Source organism: Aquarana catesbeiana, linkage group LG05, assembly GCF_042186555.1.
Source record: "Aquarana catesbeiana isolate 2022-GZ linkage group LG05, ASM4218655v1, whole genome shotgun sequence".
Classification (NCBI taxonomy): Eukaryota; Metazoa; Chordata; class Amphibia; order Anura; family Ranidae; genus Aquarana; species Aquarana catesbeiana.
Window position 1 is genome coordinate 261,513,616 of NC_133328.1, and position 17,064 is coordinate 261,530,679.

General features: G+C 49.6%; 1 protein-coding gene across 5 annotated transcripts in view; it reads right to left on the bottom strand.

Moving 5' to 3' along the window:
* The window catches only part of MSANTD3 (Myb/SANT DNA binding domain containing 3), a 1,043,106-nt gene extending 1,042,322 nt beyond the window's left edge, over nucleotides 1-784 (bottom strand). For 2 of the 5 annotated variants that reach the window (XM_073630740.1, XM_073630737.1), the window contains exon 1: nucleotides 89-113. In XM_073630740.1, the coding sequence (XP_073486841.1) occupies nucleotides 89-94 (6 nt within the window). In that variant the 5' untranslated portion in view covers nucleotides 95-113. Of the gene's footprint in view, nucleotides 1-88; nucleotides 123-261 lie in introns of those variants that run through there. The other 3 variants (XM_073630739.1, XM_073630738.1, XM_073630741.1) reach the window with 3 other exon arrangements.
* Between the last annotated feature and the right edge of the window lie 16,280 nt (nucleotides 785-17,064).

Consider the following 17,064-nt stretch of genomic DNA (forward strand, 5'->3'; position numbering starts at 1 on the left):
TGCCACAATTCAATGTCTAAAACTTATACATACATACACTTTTGCAAATGCATGTCTTAAATTAAATGATGCATTTGATGCTACTTACATACATATGAATCGATAGATAGGGATGGGAATGACAAGGGAGGAGGGGTGCAAAAATATAGTAAATAGGTGAGAGTGGGAGGAGAATGCCCAAGAAAAGGTGGAGGGAGGTGATAGGGGCTAAAAACAATTCAGTAGAAAACTGTACACATGATTATTAACATATTTTCCTACCAAGCATCAGGGCAGGCCAGAGAGCTTTCTTCGTGTCCCAGGAGAGCTTGCTTGCACCTAGTCTGCTGCAGTCAATTAAAGCTGCCTGGACAAAGAGCCTCAGCTGCGCTCAGCATTGAGATGATCCATCCACTAAGATTAGTTCCTGTTTTTATTATTTTTTATTTTTTTTAAATTCATTCTTCCCCTCCTCTTTTAAATGTTATTTTATCATTTGGACATTCTGGAAACAAAGGCTAACCTCAGCTCTTCCATATGCAGATCATTTTCCTGCTATTTGAGACTCTCCAACCTGAGTGCATACAAAAGGCCTTCCTCCTAAGGCTGCCAGCAGACTGTGCTGTGTAAAAGCTGGACTGGATCTGGAGAATACCAGCTGACATATAAGTTAGGCAAAAGGAGCCACAGGGCAGCCACTGCTTTGCAGTCTTGTTAACTTATCTTAGTGTTCTGGGAGTTATTTTCATCTAAGAAATGTTTATATCTAAAACAAAGATGACATATGCAGTATATAGTAAACAGAGATATAAAATAATACTTTAAAACATATACATTTTAGTGGGGCTGCACCTCGAGGTGCACCATGCATCACATCTGGTGGGACTGCCCCCCCTATACGGCTGTTCTGGAAACAAATGTTCGATCTATACTGCAAACTTATGGCAAATTCTATTTAAGCATTCCCCAGGACAGCCCTTCTATCCATGACTGCTGAGGTGCAATAAGCCCAGGTCCCATCCAACTTACCATGACCACTTAACATACCTTACCCCTTCTTCCCATCCAATAAAAAACCACATACAACCATTAACGTTGGAAAGGGCAAGGCCACAGCTTTATTTTAACTCAAACATACATTAGATATTTAAACTGTGCCAGTCACAGTTGCACTGTGAGCACTCAATTCCAAATGTAAAAGGGAGATGAAGGAGGGACCTGTCCTTACCATAAGTTCCGGACCGGCCGTTAATCTCCCAATTACCATCAGGGCATAAAAAAGGTTCCATATCTGCTGGCAAGGTCACCAAAACCGCAACACGCTGTGACATACCATCAAAATTAGGGCGGGAGGGTGGGCAGCTCTTCCATGCTTTCGTCCGAAAAGGACCATAATCCCCTGGGGTGACAAACTCCTGAGCTCAGGCCCAACCCTTTGTCCCCTCTTGTACCAATCCTGAGATAGCCAAATTTACTTTAACTCCTCCCTGGCCATGCCCCCATCAGTCAGGGCTCTCTTTCCCGAGGGGCTCAAGAGGCCTTCATGACTGCTGAGGTGCAATAAGCCCAGGTCCCATCCAACTTACCATGACCACTTAACATACCTTACCCCTTCTTCCCATCCAATAAAAAACCACATACAACCATTAACGTTGGAAAGGGCAAGGCCACAGCTTTATTTTAACTCAAACATACATTAGATATTTAAACCGTGCCAGTCACAGTTGCACTGTGAGCACTCAATTCCAAATGTAAAAGGGAGATGAAGGAGGGGCTTGTCTTTACCATAAGTTCCGGACCGGCCGTTAATCTCCCAATTACCATCGGGGCATAAAAAAGGTTCCATATCTGCTGGCAAGGTCACCAAAACCGCCACCAGCCAGTCAGTGAGCTACTGACGGGCGCCCCACTGCAGCCAGCGCTTGTTCCACACCCCTCTGAATGCCCGGGTTAAAGATGTCCATACCAATCTCGTTGAGATGAACACCATCCCTCCTCAGCAAGTCAGTGTTTTTCCCTTCCAGGTCTCTGTGACGGACCACAACCCCCCCGATCCTCCGGACAAATTTGGACACTTGAGCATTGACCTTTCTGCGGAAATTCTCCAAACAGGGGCCCGGGACTTCCCTTGCCCATATTGAGCGTGGGACAATTTCTGACCAGACGAAAGTCATGCTGGTAAACATTGCAAGGCACTGAGCAATATCGCCCTTTATTGCAGCGATTAGATCCACGGACTGGGTGTACCCAACATAATTTCCGCCGGCGTGAACAACGAGGATGACGTGACTGGACACACGGGCACGGAGCTGCCAACATTCCGTCAAGACCTGATGCCAACGCAACCCGCGCAGGCCAAGCCAGTGGATTCTTGCCACGTCGGATGAAAATCCCAGGTTTTTTCCATAATTGCGGATCTCAGCACGACGGGCAGCCCAGAAGATAAAGGAATCACCAGTATCCACATTTGAGCCGGGGAAAAACCTGAAATTTTAACACAAAAGATGAGGGCGAACATACAGCGAGAAACGAGACAACTCCCATCTCCCCAGTCGCTGAAGTTCCGTATCAGAAAACCCCAAACCAGAAGCGGCGGTAGCAGCGCCTATACGAAACGAATGAGTAGAGAAGTCGCCCGCAGGTAAGCCTAAGGCCTCGAGGCAAAAACGAAAAACCCTCAAAAATTGAAACCGACTCAACGAGGATGAGTCGGCATGCACAAAAAACGTGGGGGATGGGGGCGCACAGAAACAAACGGAAAAGCCAGGGATACTGGGCAAAATGGGCCGCCACAGTGGTGCAGCACCACTCGGCGGCCCCTGCCAAAACTGTCGGCCTTGGATGAGCGCAACAAAACCGTGACGCTGCGCTCAGACAAAGAAACGTCCTCCGACCCAATACCCCCGGGGGACGACCTAGATTTTGAAACTAATTCCCAGATACGAAAGGCCCCAAAAAACGCCCACGAAAAAGCTACCCGAAAAAGCAAGGTCTCGAACTTGGATGAGCACACCTCCGGCAACATAGCCAAAATTTTTGATAAGATATGAAGGGAAATAGGGCACCTAGAATCGGGAAGGTGTGTGATGCGTTTCCAGCCTCGCAATATCCGACGTACCGGAAAAGCTTTTGTGACATCCTCCCAAAAGGATAGGGCAGACATGGCAGAAGATACGGTGGAACCTGACACACCCTTGTCTTGTAACTGGACCAGGTAAACGAATAAGACCAGATGTCTATCATCCGGGGAAAAAACAGAAAACTCACCGCCCGACGCCTGTAACCACTCGTGCCAGACCCGACAATACGACGCCCACGTCCGCGGAGAAAGCGACGACCGAAGCAGCTCATGCAATCCCCGGAAACGAGGTTCCATAAGTGGGCCGGACAGGGGAGGCCCTCCAGCGAAGCCGACGGAGCCAAGGAACGGAAACGAGGAAACTGTTGGCGGGAAAGAGCATCGGCAATATCGTTAGAAACTCCAGGAACGTGATTTGCCTTAATATAAATATTAAAATGCAAACATCTTAAAACTAAAAAACGCAACAGCGAAACCACCGGAGGGGAACTGGCCGATTGCTTGTTCACTACCTGCACTACACTCATATTGTCTGACCAGAAGATCACCTGATGATTGCGCAACTGTTCACCCCAAAGCTCCACCACTACAATGATCGGAAAGCGCTCCAAAAGGGTGAGATTGCGCAACAAGTCCATGCGGGCCCATGAGGCCGGCCAACATTCCGCAGACCACTCCCCCCGAAAGAAAGCACCGAAACCACAGGAGCCTGCCACATCAGTGTACAGCTCCAGCTGTGAGTTCGGTACCTCCTCCCGCAACCAACAAGACTGTCCGTTATACGACTGCAAAAAAGTTAGCCAAATACCCAAATCAGCCCGCATGGGCTTGGTGATCCGAATGTAGTGGTGAGGGGCCGTAACACCCTTCGTGGCCCAGGACAGGCGCCTGCAAAAAGCTCTCCCCATACGTATGACCCTACAGGCGAATACTAGGTGTCCCAACAAAGATTGTAGCTGTTTCAGCTGCAGTTTCTTTGACCCTTTCGCCAAACGGACCAAGGATAGAAGCTTGGTCAGCTTCTCCCTCGGTAGACGAAAGACCATAGCCACTGTGTCAATCTCAATTCCCAGAAAAGACAATACCGTTACCGGACCCTCGGTTTTGTCCGCGGACAGTGGGACGGCGAAACGCCGACACACATCCTGAAAAACAGAAAGCAGGCATTGACACTGCCCACCGTCCGCGGGGCCCACGAAAAGGAAATCGTCCAAGTAGTGCAGCAGGAACTGAAACCCAGCCTCCTGGGTGACCACCCATTCAAGAAAGCTACTGAACAACTCAAAGAAATAACACAAAATGGCACAGCCCATAGGCAGGCACATATCGAAGAAATAGCTTCCTTGAAAGTAGCAACCCAGGAGATGGAAACAGTCCGGGTGGACCGGAAGAAGGCGAAAAGCAGACTCAATGTCCACCTTCGCCAACAGAGCGGACCGCCCTGCTGCCCTAACGAGGTGAAGAGCCTTGTCAAACGACGCGTAGTGTACCCAAGATTCCTCGCGATCAATTCCGTCGTTAACCAAGGAGCCAGAAGGGTAGGATAAGTGATGAATTAAACAAAATTTACCACTCGCCTTTTTTGGGACCACCCCGAGTGGGGACACCCGCAGGTTGTGAAATGGGGGAAGATCAAAGGGGCCCGCCATGCTCCCCAGTTCCAGCTCCTTCCGGAGCTTATCGGCCACTACGGACTCGAATTCTACAGCGGATTTCAAATTTGACGACATGGTAGAGGCGTCCGACGGGGAAAAGGGGATCCAGAAACCTCTATCAAGGCCATCCTTCAGGATCAGGGCCCTCCTATGAAGGGGGTACCGGTCTAGCCAGGGAAGCATCCCTAAGACTTTCACCGGCGTCCTCCGGCTTAGGAAGGTCAGTCTTGGCCCCCGCTCTGGGAAGCGTCTGTTTTCCCTTCCTGAAACATCGGCTGGCGGGGTGTGCGCCCTCGCAGCTGGAGCACTCGTGCCTGAAGCGACAGGCGGAGTACCATTTACAGTGGCTTTCGTTGAAAAGCCAGCAGACACCCTTTTTGGAAGCGGTCGATGCACCGGAATGAGGAGCGCCGACCGTGGACTGAAAGGACGAAGGCCTGTGGGGGCACATAAGAAGCAACCACAGGCTACCATTCTGACAGTCAAAGCGAAGCTCCTTTCGCGCCGCCATCTTCTGCCGAAATTGGGTGTCATACTGGAACCAACACTGCCCCCCGTAAACTTTATACGCCCCCCAAATGAGGTCCAGATAACAGAATAATGAAGTTGCCAACTCCGGGAAATGCTCGCAGAGCACTCCCGCGTAGGCACAGAAACCCTGCAGCCAGTTCCCGAAAGTCCTAGGAAGCTGTTTTACTTTATCGCCCTGCGCCGCAACATCCACCCGCCGAGATTTGTCAACCGTTTCCCTATCCGGCGGCACTAGAGCCAGGAAATCAACGAATTTGCAACGCCAAATCCTCTCCTTCGTCTCCTCCGGTATATGGGTACCAGTGGGCGCTACTGCCCACAAGGCCCCCCCTGGAGGGGAGGTAGGATATGGCGCCGTGCCCGAAACACCCATGCTGGATAGGACCGATTTGACAACCGACGCTATGCGGTCTTCGGGACCCGATACGGAATCATCAGCCGACCTACCCCAAATCAATTCACAATCATACTCACTGATCCTGGGGGGCATCATCGATGATGAGCGATCAACCTCGTTGTCCAGCACGCCTCTGGAGGACTGAAGACTGATGCGGCCAGCACCAAGAGGATCCACGTGGCCGTGTACGTTCGGGCCGTCCCGACCCACGGAGAGATCCAAGGGCGGAGGTCCCGTCACCAACTCGGAAGAGTCCCCCTGGCCAATGGCAGCGACTGTGCAGGTGCAGGAGCGTCTGTGAACTCTGGCCGGCTGACCCGGGGCGGAAGCTGCCGCCAGCCCGGGTCCGGAACTCAAGTCTCCCGCCCAAACGAGGGGTCTCCCTCTCAGACCGGAGGGGAGAGGGAGAACGCCAAGGGGGGGCACGCCGAGAACGGGCGGCCGACCCCCGCTTCCTCACCAGGGAAGACCCAGTAGACCGAGCAGGGGATGAAAGGAGGGGCAGAGAAGGAGGGGGGCAGTAAGAGGCTGCAGAAGGACTGGGACTGGGGCGGGAAGGCGGGCGGGCACGTCTGCGGGCCCTGTGTCCCGCTATCTCGGGGGGGGGACAGGGGAAGTGGCCGTGGAAGGTGCAGGAGAAGGCACCCCAGGGGATAAGAGGGCAAAGAGCCAGTCAGCCTGACCTCTGAGGGCCAGCTCAAGGACCTTAGCCAGGAGGTGATCCGTGTCCATGGCTGGAGCCGCAGGGTCAGGTCTGAGCTCTTCCATGCTTTCGTCCGAAAAGGACCATAATCCCCTGGGGTGACGAACTCCTGAGCTCAGGCCCAACCCTTTGTCCCCTCTTGTACCAATCCTGAGATAGCCAAATTTACTTTAACTCCTCCCTGGCCATGCCCCCATCAGTCAGGGCTCTCTTTCCCGAGGGGCTCAAGAGGCCTTCATGATCCCTGGACCGCAAAAAAATGTTCTCAAACATTTTCTTGCTGCAGACAGAGCGGTCATTCCCCACCATTGGAAATGTACCACTATACCCTCCCTCGGGGAATGGGTAATCAAACTGGACTCCATCAGAGATCTAGAGCAGCTGTTGGCACAAGTAACAAGAAAAGAAGAACAGTTTTTTTTCACATCTGGACCACATGGGCCATGTTCAGGTACTCATCCGAATGCAAGGTTGAGGTAAGGGAGACTCTGTCTCCACCTCTTCTCAGCCATGATGGAGTGTTCCTGCCCTCATCTCTTACCCCCACTCTGGTTTCTACTTCCCGCACCTGCACCTTCTCTCCCTCTTCTTGTTTTTCTATGCTAACTCCCATCTTCTGTTATGATAGTACATTACTGACATTCACTACGCAGATGTGTTACCCAGTGCACCCACTGAATATACTATTGTTTGAATTTTATCATTTTTTATAATGGCTTCTGTGATGGGTATAATTAATACTGGCATACTAGTCTGGTGCTGTGCACCTTTTGTCTATTTTTGTAGTACATTGTACATCACTTATATGCAATAGCTCCTGTTACTTGTACGTATAAAACTTTAATAACATAGGATTGAATAAAAAAACTTATAAAACTTTAACCACCTCAGTACTAACATGTTACATCCCCATCATAACCACTTCAATACCAGGCAATTTCCCCCCTTCCTGCCCAAGCCAATTTTCAGCTTTCAGCGCTGTCACTTTTGAAATGACAATTGCGCGGTCATGCTACACCGTATCCAAATACAATTTTTATCATTTTGTTCCCACAAACAGAGCTTTCTTTTGGTGGTATTTGATCACCTCTATGTTTTTTTTGCTAAAAAAAATTTTAAAAAGACCGAAAATTTTGAAAAAAAAAAAAGTTTTTCTTTGTTTCTGTTATAAAATTTCATAAATAAGCAAGTTTTCTCCTTCACTGACGGACGCTGATAAGGCTGCACTGACATGCACTCATAAGGGGGTACTGAGGAGGTGGCACCAATGAGGTGGCACTGATGGGCACTGATGATGGGCACTGGTACGCAGCACTGATGGGCACTGATAGGTGGCACTGATCGGCAGCACTGATATGCAGCACTGATGGTCATTGATAGACGGCACTGATGACCACTCATAGATGGCACTGATGGGCACTGATAGGCGACACTGATGGGCACTGAAAGGCTGCACTGATAGGTGGCACCGATGGACACTGATGGTTGGCACTGATGGACACTGATAGATGGCACTGATATGCATCACTGATGGCACTGGCACTAGCAGGCATTGCTGATGGGCACTGATTGGCATCTGTCTGGGCACTGATTGGCATCTGTCTGGCACTGACTGTCATCCCTGGTGGTCCAGGGTGGTATACCCAGTGGCCATCCATTGTGGGCATCCTGGTGGTCCTGGTGACATGCCTGGTGGTCCAGTGTGGGCATCCTCGGGGGGGCTGCGCTGATAATCAATCAGCGCAGACCCCCCCTGTCAGGAGAGCTGGCGATCGGCTCTCCTTTACTTGCATCTGTCAGACGCGAGTGAGGAAAAGCCGATAGACGGCTTTTCCTGTTTACACTGTGATCAGCCGTGATTGGACACGGCTGATCACGTGGTAAAGAGCCTCTGTCAGAGGCTCTTTACCGAGATTGGTGTTGCGGTGTGTCAGACTGACACGCCACACCACTGATCGCCACGTTGCACCGGCTATTTTCATGAAAGACGTCATATGACGTCCAGTCAGGATAACTGAACCACCGCCCAGCCATCATTCTGCTATAGGCCGGGTGCGGAAGTGGTTAACCAGGCCATTTTTCAGTTTTTAGAGCTCTGATAGTTTGACTAACATTTACCCGGTCATGCAACAGTATAGTCAAATCTATTTTATATAATTTTCTGAGACAGATAGAGCTTTCTTTTGGTGGTGTTTAATAACCAGTATTTTTTTTTGTTTTGTACTAGATAAAGGATAACACCAACATTGTTGAAAAAAAAATGCTTCCCTTATTTTCTGATAAAAATAAAAATACCAGAACCAGTACAGACACCCCATAAATGACCCCTTTTTGGAAAATAGATACCTGGCGGTGGTCTAATTTAATTGCCACAATTCTATGAATATGAAAAAACATGCTAGCAGTGAAGTGATTATGCTGTATGCTATTACAGTCTAATGCCTTTAGACAGTCACTCCACCCCAGGCCGATATTTGGTTCTGTGTTATGCTCTCCTGCAGCAGATGGACAAAGCTGGGACCTTGGCACACATTTTACTGCCAACTTCTTTGGGAAAAAGATGTGATTCAGCCTTCGCACCTCCATGCAAATCTGAAATATTAGTGTAGGGTCGAGACATCTTTAAAACATGGAGCTTGGTAATGATGCACTAGAGACAGTGGGGTTTATTAACTAAAGGCAAATCTAATTTGCACTACAAGTGCATGGCAAGTGCACTTGTAAGTGCAGTCGCTGTAGATCTGAGGGGGACATGCAAGAAAAATAAAAAAACAGCATTTTTGCTTGTACACAATTGGATGATAAAATAAGCAGAGCTTCCCCCCCCATTTCAGATCTTCCCCTCAGATCTACAGCGACTGCACTTCCAAGTGTACTTGCAGCGCACCGGTAGTGCAAAGTGGATTTGCCTTTAGTAAATCAACTCCAGTGAATCGTTAATGTACAGGTCATACACAGCGAGATGAGCAGTTTAAAGGGTTGATGTAAGGACTATAAACAGTGGAGGATGGAAATAAGATGGTTTATGGGTAGATGTTGCAGATTAAGGAGGTGAAGTGGTTATTTTAAAGGTCACATATACAGAAACAGGATGTACAATGTACTGGAAAGAAGGGTGGTGAAAGGGTAAAAAAAAAAAACCAACAATCATAGTAATACCTGTTCTGCTGCTACTTGTGATCTTCTGTAATGTATTAATGACTAATTCATTTATTCCTTCCATCCTCCATTGTGACAGGATGGGGAGGACTCTCAGATGTAAACAGCACTACGCTGTTTTCATCTGTGATCTCTGTGATAGCCAATCACAAGACACAGAGACGATCCACGGCTGATAGCCAGAGCCAGCGAGTCACCATACACAATACATGCTGATTGTACACAATCTCTGTACAATCTTCTTTAGATTTGTCAAAACTTTTTAATTGTAGAATATACCTATCAATCCATTCAATTTGTACCCAAAAAGACAGGCCCTTGCACTGCAAAGATATTTAAAGAATTTGTGAAGTTCAGGGGGATAGCTCCTCGGGACCACGTGCACAGCCGTTTATCTTAAACATAAAGGTGTTTATTTTTCAAAAACAAGCAACACAGTACTCCCAGCAGCAGCACAGAATTGACTTATGCCGCGTACACACGAGCGGACTTTCTGGCAGACTTGGTCCGGCGGACTGGACTCCAGTGTGTGGGCTCCAGAGGACTTTTTTTCCCCAAAAGTCCGTCGGACCTAGAAATAAAACATGTTTCAAATCTTTCCGACGGACTCGAGTCCGGTCTTAAAATCTGCTCGTCTGTTTGCTAGTCCGACGGACTAAAACCGACGCTAGGGCAGCTATTGGCTACTGGCTATGAACTTCCTTATTTTAGTCCGGTTGTACGTCATCACGTACGAATCCATCGGACTTTGGTGTGATTGTTTGTAGGCAAGTCCGTTCGTTAGGAAAGTCCGTTGGAAGACTGCTGAAAGCCCGTCGGATAGACCGTTGGACCAGTCCTGTCGAAAAGTCCACTTGTGTGTACGCGGCATTACAGTAATTCCAGAAAACATAACATAGGAGTTTGCATATCTTCAGCACAAATGGCATAAAGGAAACAAAGGCATGTAAAGTTCATAAACCCGATTCACCTCAAGGTCAGCACAGTCCAACTCTGGTTGTTTTGCAGCTGCCAGCACATGTACATCACTACAACAAGTCTCTCTCTCAACTCCTACTCCACCCCCAACACTGGGTGTTTCCTGCCTTATGCGCTGCTTCCTGTAGGCTGCTTAACCAGGTAGGGACCGTGTAAGTGGGTGTAGGGTGTAGCAGCTTCACAGAGAGAATTACACGTACTGACTTTATAAACCAGGCAACGTTTATTACCGGAGAGACGGTAGTAGAAAGAGTATTTACAGCAGTAATGCAAGTAGTTTCACTCCAAGCATGGAGGCATAGATACATAGCACAGTCACTTCTGATGTAAGCAGTAGTTGTATTCGTCAGCACTATAGTCACTTTCCACTGACTGACACAGTATAAACCCAAGCACACAATGCTTATCTGTAGAGGCTGATATTCAAACATGTTACCCGGTAACAGCGGTATTCCTTCAGCAGATGGATATAGGCATCTGATACACTTGTCCCTCCCTCACAGCGAGGACACTGGATTTATTATCCGCAATGGGGAGTCTTTCATCCAACCAGGATTGCTGATACAGGACTGAGGACTGAGTAAGAACCCTGAGCTATCCCTCAGGCCAGAACACTCTCCCTATCCTCTCCTAACTCTCCCTGACAAGCAGGTTCTCTCTCCCTGTCTGTGTACACACGTGAACTAAACTAAACGTGGCTGGGCTTTCTTATATCAAGTATCCACCCAAAAATGGCCGACCAAATCTCTCGAGATTTGCTTGTCCTATCAGGACACCAGGCTTCTCCAAAATGGTGCTGGAGACAATATAGAGGCCAAACAGCTCTGAACATATGTACATATATCAAACGGGCATTGAAAATGAGAATATACACTTGCTAACCCACTACCTCTAGCTGCCAACTAGGCTGCCCTGCACCACAGCTGCCTACAACCGGAGTACACAGAGTCAGGAGTGGAGGTCCTTTTCCCACCTGAATGTCACTCAGGACCTCCAAACTTTTGGGTCCCAAATAAGCCACTACTAATGCCGAGAGGACTGTGAGTCAATCCTCTCGTCTGTACGACTGTTCCAAAATCCCTCACCCTGTAAGACCCCTGAGTACACTAACCTATTCCCCTAAAGGGACCACAACCTGAATATCAGTGCCATATTGTTGGAGGCACTATTTTACATCATACAGTGTACTCAGGAAAGGGCATCAGCATTTTGATGCTGTCTCCTGGGTATGTGCTCTACTCCAAAGTTAAACTCCTGGAGAGAAAGTAACCATCTCATCACCCTGGCATTGTCCTGCTTGTTTTGTATCATCTAGATCAATGGGGTATGGTCTGACACCAGGCAAAACTTTCTGCCTAGCAGAAAGTAGCACAGAGAGTCCAGAGCCCATTTGATGGTGAGACACTTTCGCTCCACTACAGCATAGTTTTTCTCCGCTGCTGTCCGTTTCCTACTGAGAAAAACTATGGGGTGCTCATCCTCATTGCCCACTTGAGACAAGACCGCTCCTAAGCCCTCACTTCTGTCTGCACCACAAACACCTTAGAAAAATTAGGAGCCACGGACATCGGATGCTGGCACAATACAGTCTTAAGCTTCTGAAAAGCTTCTTCGGCATCCGCATTCCACTTTATCATTACTGACTTCCTGCCTTTTGTTAAGTCAGTTAATGGTGCAGCAGTGGTGGCAAAGCTGGGGACGGACCTCTGGTAGTAGCCAACTTTGCCCAAAAATGCTCTGACCTGTTCACCTATGGGCATTGCCTGCTTCACTGTGGGTTTATATCATCTTCTTGCCTGAGCAACTTCACAGTTCTCTGAGCTCCCTTTTGCTTGTCTCTTGTGTATCCTGTATCAGACTACCCATATACTGACCCCAGCTTCATTTACCATCTATGCTTGTTCACGACCCGCCCTGACCTCAGCTTGTCTCCTGGATTTCCTGTTGTCTCCTGCTGCTTGTACTCTGCACACGCATGCGGTCTCCGCATCCTACCTGGGGGCCACAACCTGGTTCCAGCTTGCTGCAAGTCCACCCCCACCATCAGGGGCTCTGGTGAAGAAGCGGGCTGGGGGTTAAACTCTGAATTGACGCTCACTACCACAGACGCTTGACAGTTTGCTCAGGACATGAGCTCCTCGGGTCACCGCAGCCTCTACATGAACTTCAATGTTTATAGCAGAGAGTTGATGTCCAGCAGGCCCATCAAGAGTGGATCATGCAATGTTTACCATAATTTTCCTCCCATTTGGACAATCTGCAAGTTGCGAGCACTCCTTCTCGTTCCGTTCCTACTGCTGCTCCAGTTCCTGCTGTTCCCCCTGTGTCGGACAGTTCCTCAGAACTCCAACTTCCTCCACCGCCTCACTTTTCTCATGATCCTAAAGCTTGCTGGGGCTTCATTAATCAGTGTTCCATTCATTTCAAACTAGCAGCCTGCCATTTCCCCACTGTACGATCCAAGGTGGCATACATCATATCACTTTTTGCCAGTGATGCTCTGGCCTGGAACTCACCATTATGGGAGCGTCAAGATCCTATAATTTCCAGCCTCACCCTCTTCTTGGGAGCTTTCCGTAGGACCTTTGATGTTCCAGACAGGGCCTCATCTTTAATTTAAGTCTTTAATTATTATCCCCATTAGAATAGAGGGTAAAAATGTCCAACAGGATTGGTGATGCCACTCAGTGCACATCCTGCTCCATGTATGTGTTACTTGATGAACCAATTGAGGGCGAATACTGCTGTGCGAGATGTCAGCTAGTTGTTTCTCTGGAAGCCAAGATCCTGGATCTCGAAAACAAGTTGGCAACACTGCGCAGCATCAACAACCTGGAAAGGAGTTTGGACATTACCCAGCAGGTGCTGGCGGGGAACAGTGTAGAGGAGGATGAAGGCACAGGAGCCAGAGGTAGGTAGCTGGGTGACAGCTAGGAGGAGGGGTAGAGGAAAGAGCACTAGGGAGGCCAGTCCTGAGTTGGTACACCCCAACAAGTATGCCAAGTTGCATGATGCTGGGGATATAATCTCAGGGGTGGCAGTGCTGGAGCAGGCACCCTCCCCTAGCTGCCAGGGGAGTGATGGCTCTGGTAAGGAGGGGGGCAGAGATGCAGGAAAGGTTAGACAGGTACTGGTAGTAGGGGACTTAATTATTAGGAGGACAGAGAGGGCAATCTGCTATAAAGACTGTGGTGGCTGAACTGTATGTTGTTTACCGGGTGCTTGGGGTTGGCACATCGCGGAGCGCGTGGACAGATTATTGGGTGGGTCTGGGGAGGACCCAGCTGTCATAGTGCACGTTGGCACCAATGACAAAGTGGGAGGAAGGGGGAGAGCCCTAAAACATTATTTCAGGGACTTAGATTGAAGAGAAGGACCTCCAAGGTGGTTTCTCTGAAATTTTACCTGTGTCTCGAGACACACCAGAGAGGCAGCAGGAGTTTAGGGAACTGAACAAGTGACCGAGGAACTGGTGTAGGAAAGAGGGGTTCAGGTTCCTGAAGAACTGGGCTGACTTCTCAGTCAGTTACCGGCTCTTTAGTAAGGACGGGCTGCACCTTAATGGGGGTGGTGCAGCTCTATTGGGAAAAAAGATGGCCACAAAGTTGGAGGAGTTTTTAAACTAGGCGTTGGGGGGAGAGTTCTAAGGAAGTGACAGTCAGCAGGGCGCAAAGGACAGAGGGTAATAGTGGAGCCAGTAGTGATAATATAGCCAGAAAGTCTAATCCAGGGGTGAATGAGTGGTCAAATCAAAAACAAAGCATGAGAAAATTTAAGGAAAGATTAATATGCACTCATACACTGAGAGGAGTATATACAATTGCCAGAAGCCTAGCTAACAAAATGTAGGAACTGGAGCTGCTATTACACGAGGACTTAGACTTTGTGGGAATAACAGAAACTTGGTTTGACAGCTCACACGGCTGGCAGGCAAATATTCAGGGGTATTCCTTAGATAGGAAGGACAGGGAAGGTAGAAGAGGGGGAGGGGTGTGTCTATATTTCAAAAAGGGTGGTAGTGGTAGGGTCTAGGGTAGGTAGGGTGGTAGAGAGGAGCGACATTGCAAATGGGACAAGGGTGGAGGTGAAATCCATGTGGGTAGAACTCCAAAGAGAAGAAGTAAGAGGGAAATTGATAGTTGGGGTAACAACTGGCCCCCCCCAACCTAAAGGAGGAGGAGGAGCTGGACCTCCTATCACAGTTAGAAATGGCAACAAGGCAGGATAATGTCATCATAATGGGGGACTTTAATTACTCCAATATCGACTGTGCAGAGAGAACAGCTCACTCATTAAAGGCCCGTCATTTCATGAATGTCTTGCAGGACAACTTCATGTCTCAATTGGTGGATTCCCCAACTAGAAAGAATGCATTGCTAGATTTAATTATTACGAACGATCCAAGTCTGATCGTAGATGTGGCAGTACCGAACAACTTGGGATCTAGCAATCACAGGATGATCATATGTAGCGTAAATAATAGGAAAAGGTGGCATGAGGGTAGCACAAGAAGTCTAAAAAGAGCCAACTTTTCTGAACTATGCTCAATACTACAAGACATCAATTGGGACCTAATCCTAGAAACATTGAACACAGAGGAAAAATGGGAATGTTTTAGGAACATATTAAACAAAGCAGAGGTGTAACTAGAACCTTCAGGGCGCCGGTGCAAGGAACCATGAAGGGCCCCCCTGACTTCTGGTCCCAGGCCCCTTTCCAATGATCCTGGGGTCCTTTTCTCCCATTGTGGGGCCCTTGATTATGGTCCTGCAGCAGGAACCCTTCCTGATGTCTTGGGTAGGGTTGCCACTTTTTCTTCAAGCTTTATCAGCGCACAGCAATTTTTTTTTTTTAGTATACACTATACATATCTTTTGTGATTAAATAACAATTCTAATGCCGCGTACACACGGTCGGACTTTCTGGCATACTTGGTCCGGCGGACCAGAGTGTGCCGGACAATCCGCCCGTGTGTGGGCGCCGGCGGACTTTTCCGGCGGACTTTTTCCCAAAAGCCCGCCGGACCTAGATTTGAAGAAAGTTTTAAATCTTTCCGCCGGACTCAGTTTCGGGCGGAAAGTCCGCTCGTGTGTGTGCTGGTCCGACGGAAAGCCCGCTCGTGTGTATGCTGGTCCGACGGACCAGATACGACACGAGGGCAGGGTATTGCATCTCGCGCTCGCTGCAATAGGAAAAACAAATTTTCCTATTGCGGCGAGCGCGGGGCATACCAGGCCCTTAGGTCTGGTATGGATTATAAAGGGAACCCCCTACGCCGAAAAAACGGCGTGGGGTCCCCCCTAAAATCCATACCAGACCCCGATCCGAGCACGCAGCCTGGCCGGTCAGGAAAGGGGGTGGGGACGAGCGAGCGCCCCCCCCCTCCTGAACCGTACCAGGCCACATGCCCTCAACATGGGGGGTGGGTGCTTTGGGGGAGGGGGGCCGCCCTGCGGGCCCCCCCCCACCCCAAAGCACCTTGTCCCCATGTTGATGAGGACAAGGGCCTCTTCCCGACAACCCTGGCCGTTGGTTTTCGGGGTCTGCGGGCGGGGGCTTATCGGAATCTGGGAGCCCCCTTTAATAAGGGGGCCCCCAGATCCCGGCCCCCCACCCTATGTGAATGAGTATGGGGTACATGGTACCCCTAACCCATTCACCTAGGGAAAAAGTGTAAGTAATAAAACACACTACACAGGTTTTTAAAATATTTTATTAAGCAGCTCCAGGATCTTCCTCCGGCTTCGGGGGTCTTCTTCCGGCTTCGGGGGTCCCTCCGCTTCATCTTCTCCCGGCGTCCGGTTGGTTCTTCTCCGCTCTCTTCTCTCCAGTTCTTCGGCCGGCTCCTCTGCTGTCTTCAGGTAGCTCTCTTGCCAGCAGAGGTCCGGACTTCTTGTCTTCTTCTCTTCTCCAGATGTTGACACGACGCTCTCTCCGGCTGGACTGCTCTCCGAGGGCTGCGTTGTGACTTATATAGGCGGAGACCCCGCCCCCTTTTGATGTCACAGTCCCTGGGCATGCTGGGACTGTGACGTTTTAGGGGGCGTGGTCAACATCACCCATCAACATGGGGACAAGGTGCTTTGGGGTGGGGGGGGCCCGCAGGGCGGCCCCCCTCCCCCAAAGCACCCACCCCCCATGTTGAGGGCATGTGGCCTGGTACGGTTCAGGAGGGGGGGGGCGCTCGCTCGTCCCCACCCCCTTTCCTGACCGGCCAGGCTGCGTGCTCGGATCGGGGTCTGGTATGGACTTTAGGGGGGACCCCACGCCGTTTTTTCGGCGTAGGGGGTTCCCTTTATAATCCATACCAAACCTAAGGGCCTGGTATGCCCCGCGACGGGGCTCGCAAGGTGTCAATCTCGCCGATAAAAGCGGCAAGATTGACATCCTTTTCTAGTCCCGTCGCACCTGAGTCACGTTCAAAATGAACGGACTTGTTCGTGTGTGGGCAAGTCCGTTCATTCTGAAAGTCCGCCGGAACTCCGGCGAAAGTCCGTCGGAAAGACGGGCGGACTTAGCCCGCCGGAAAGTCCGGGCGTGTGTGGGCAAGTCCGTCCGTTTTAAAGTCCGGCGCACCTGGCGG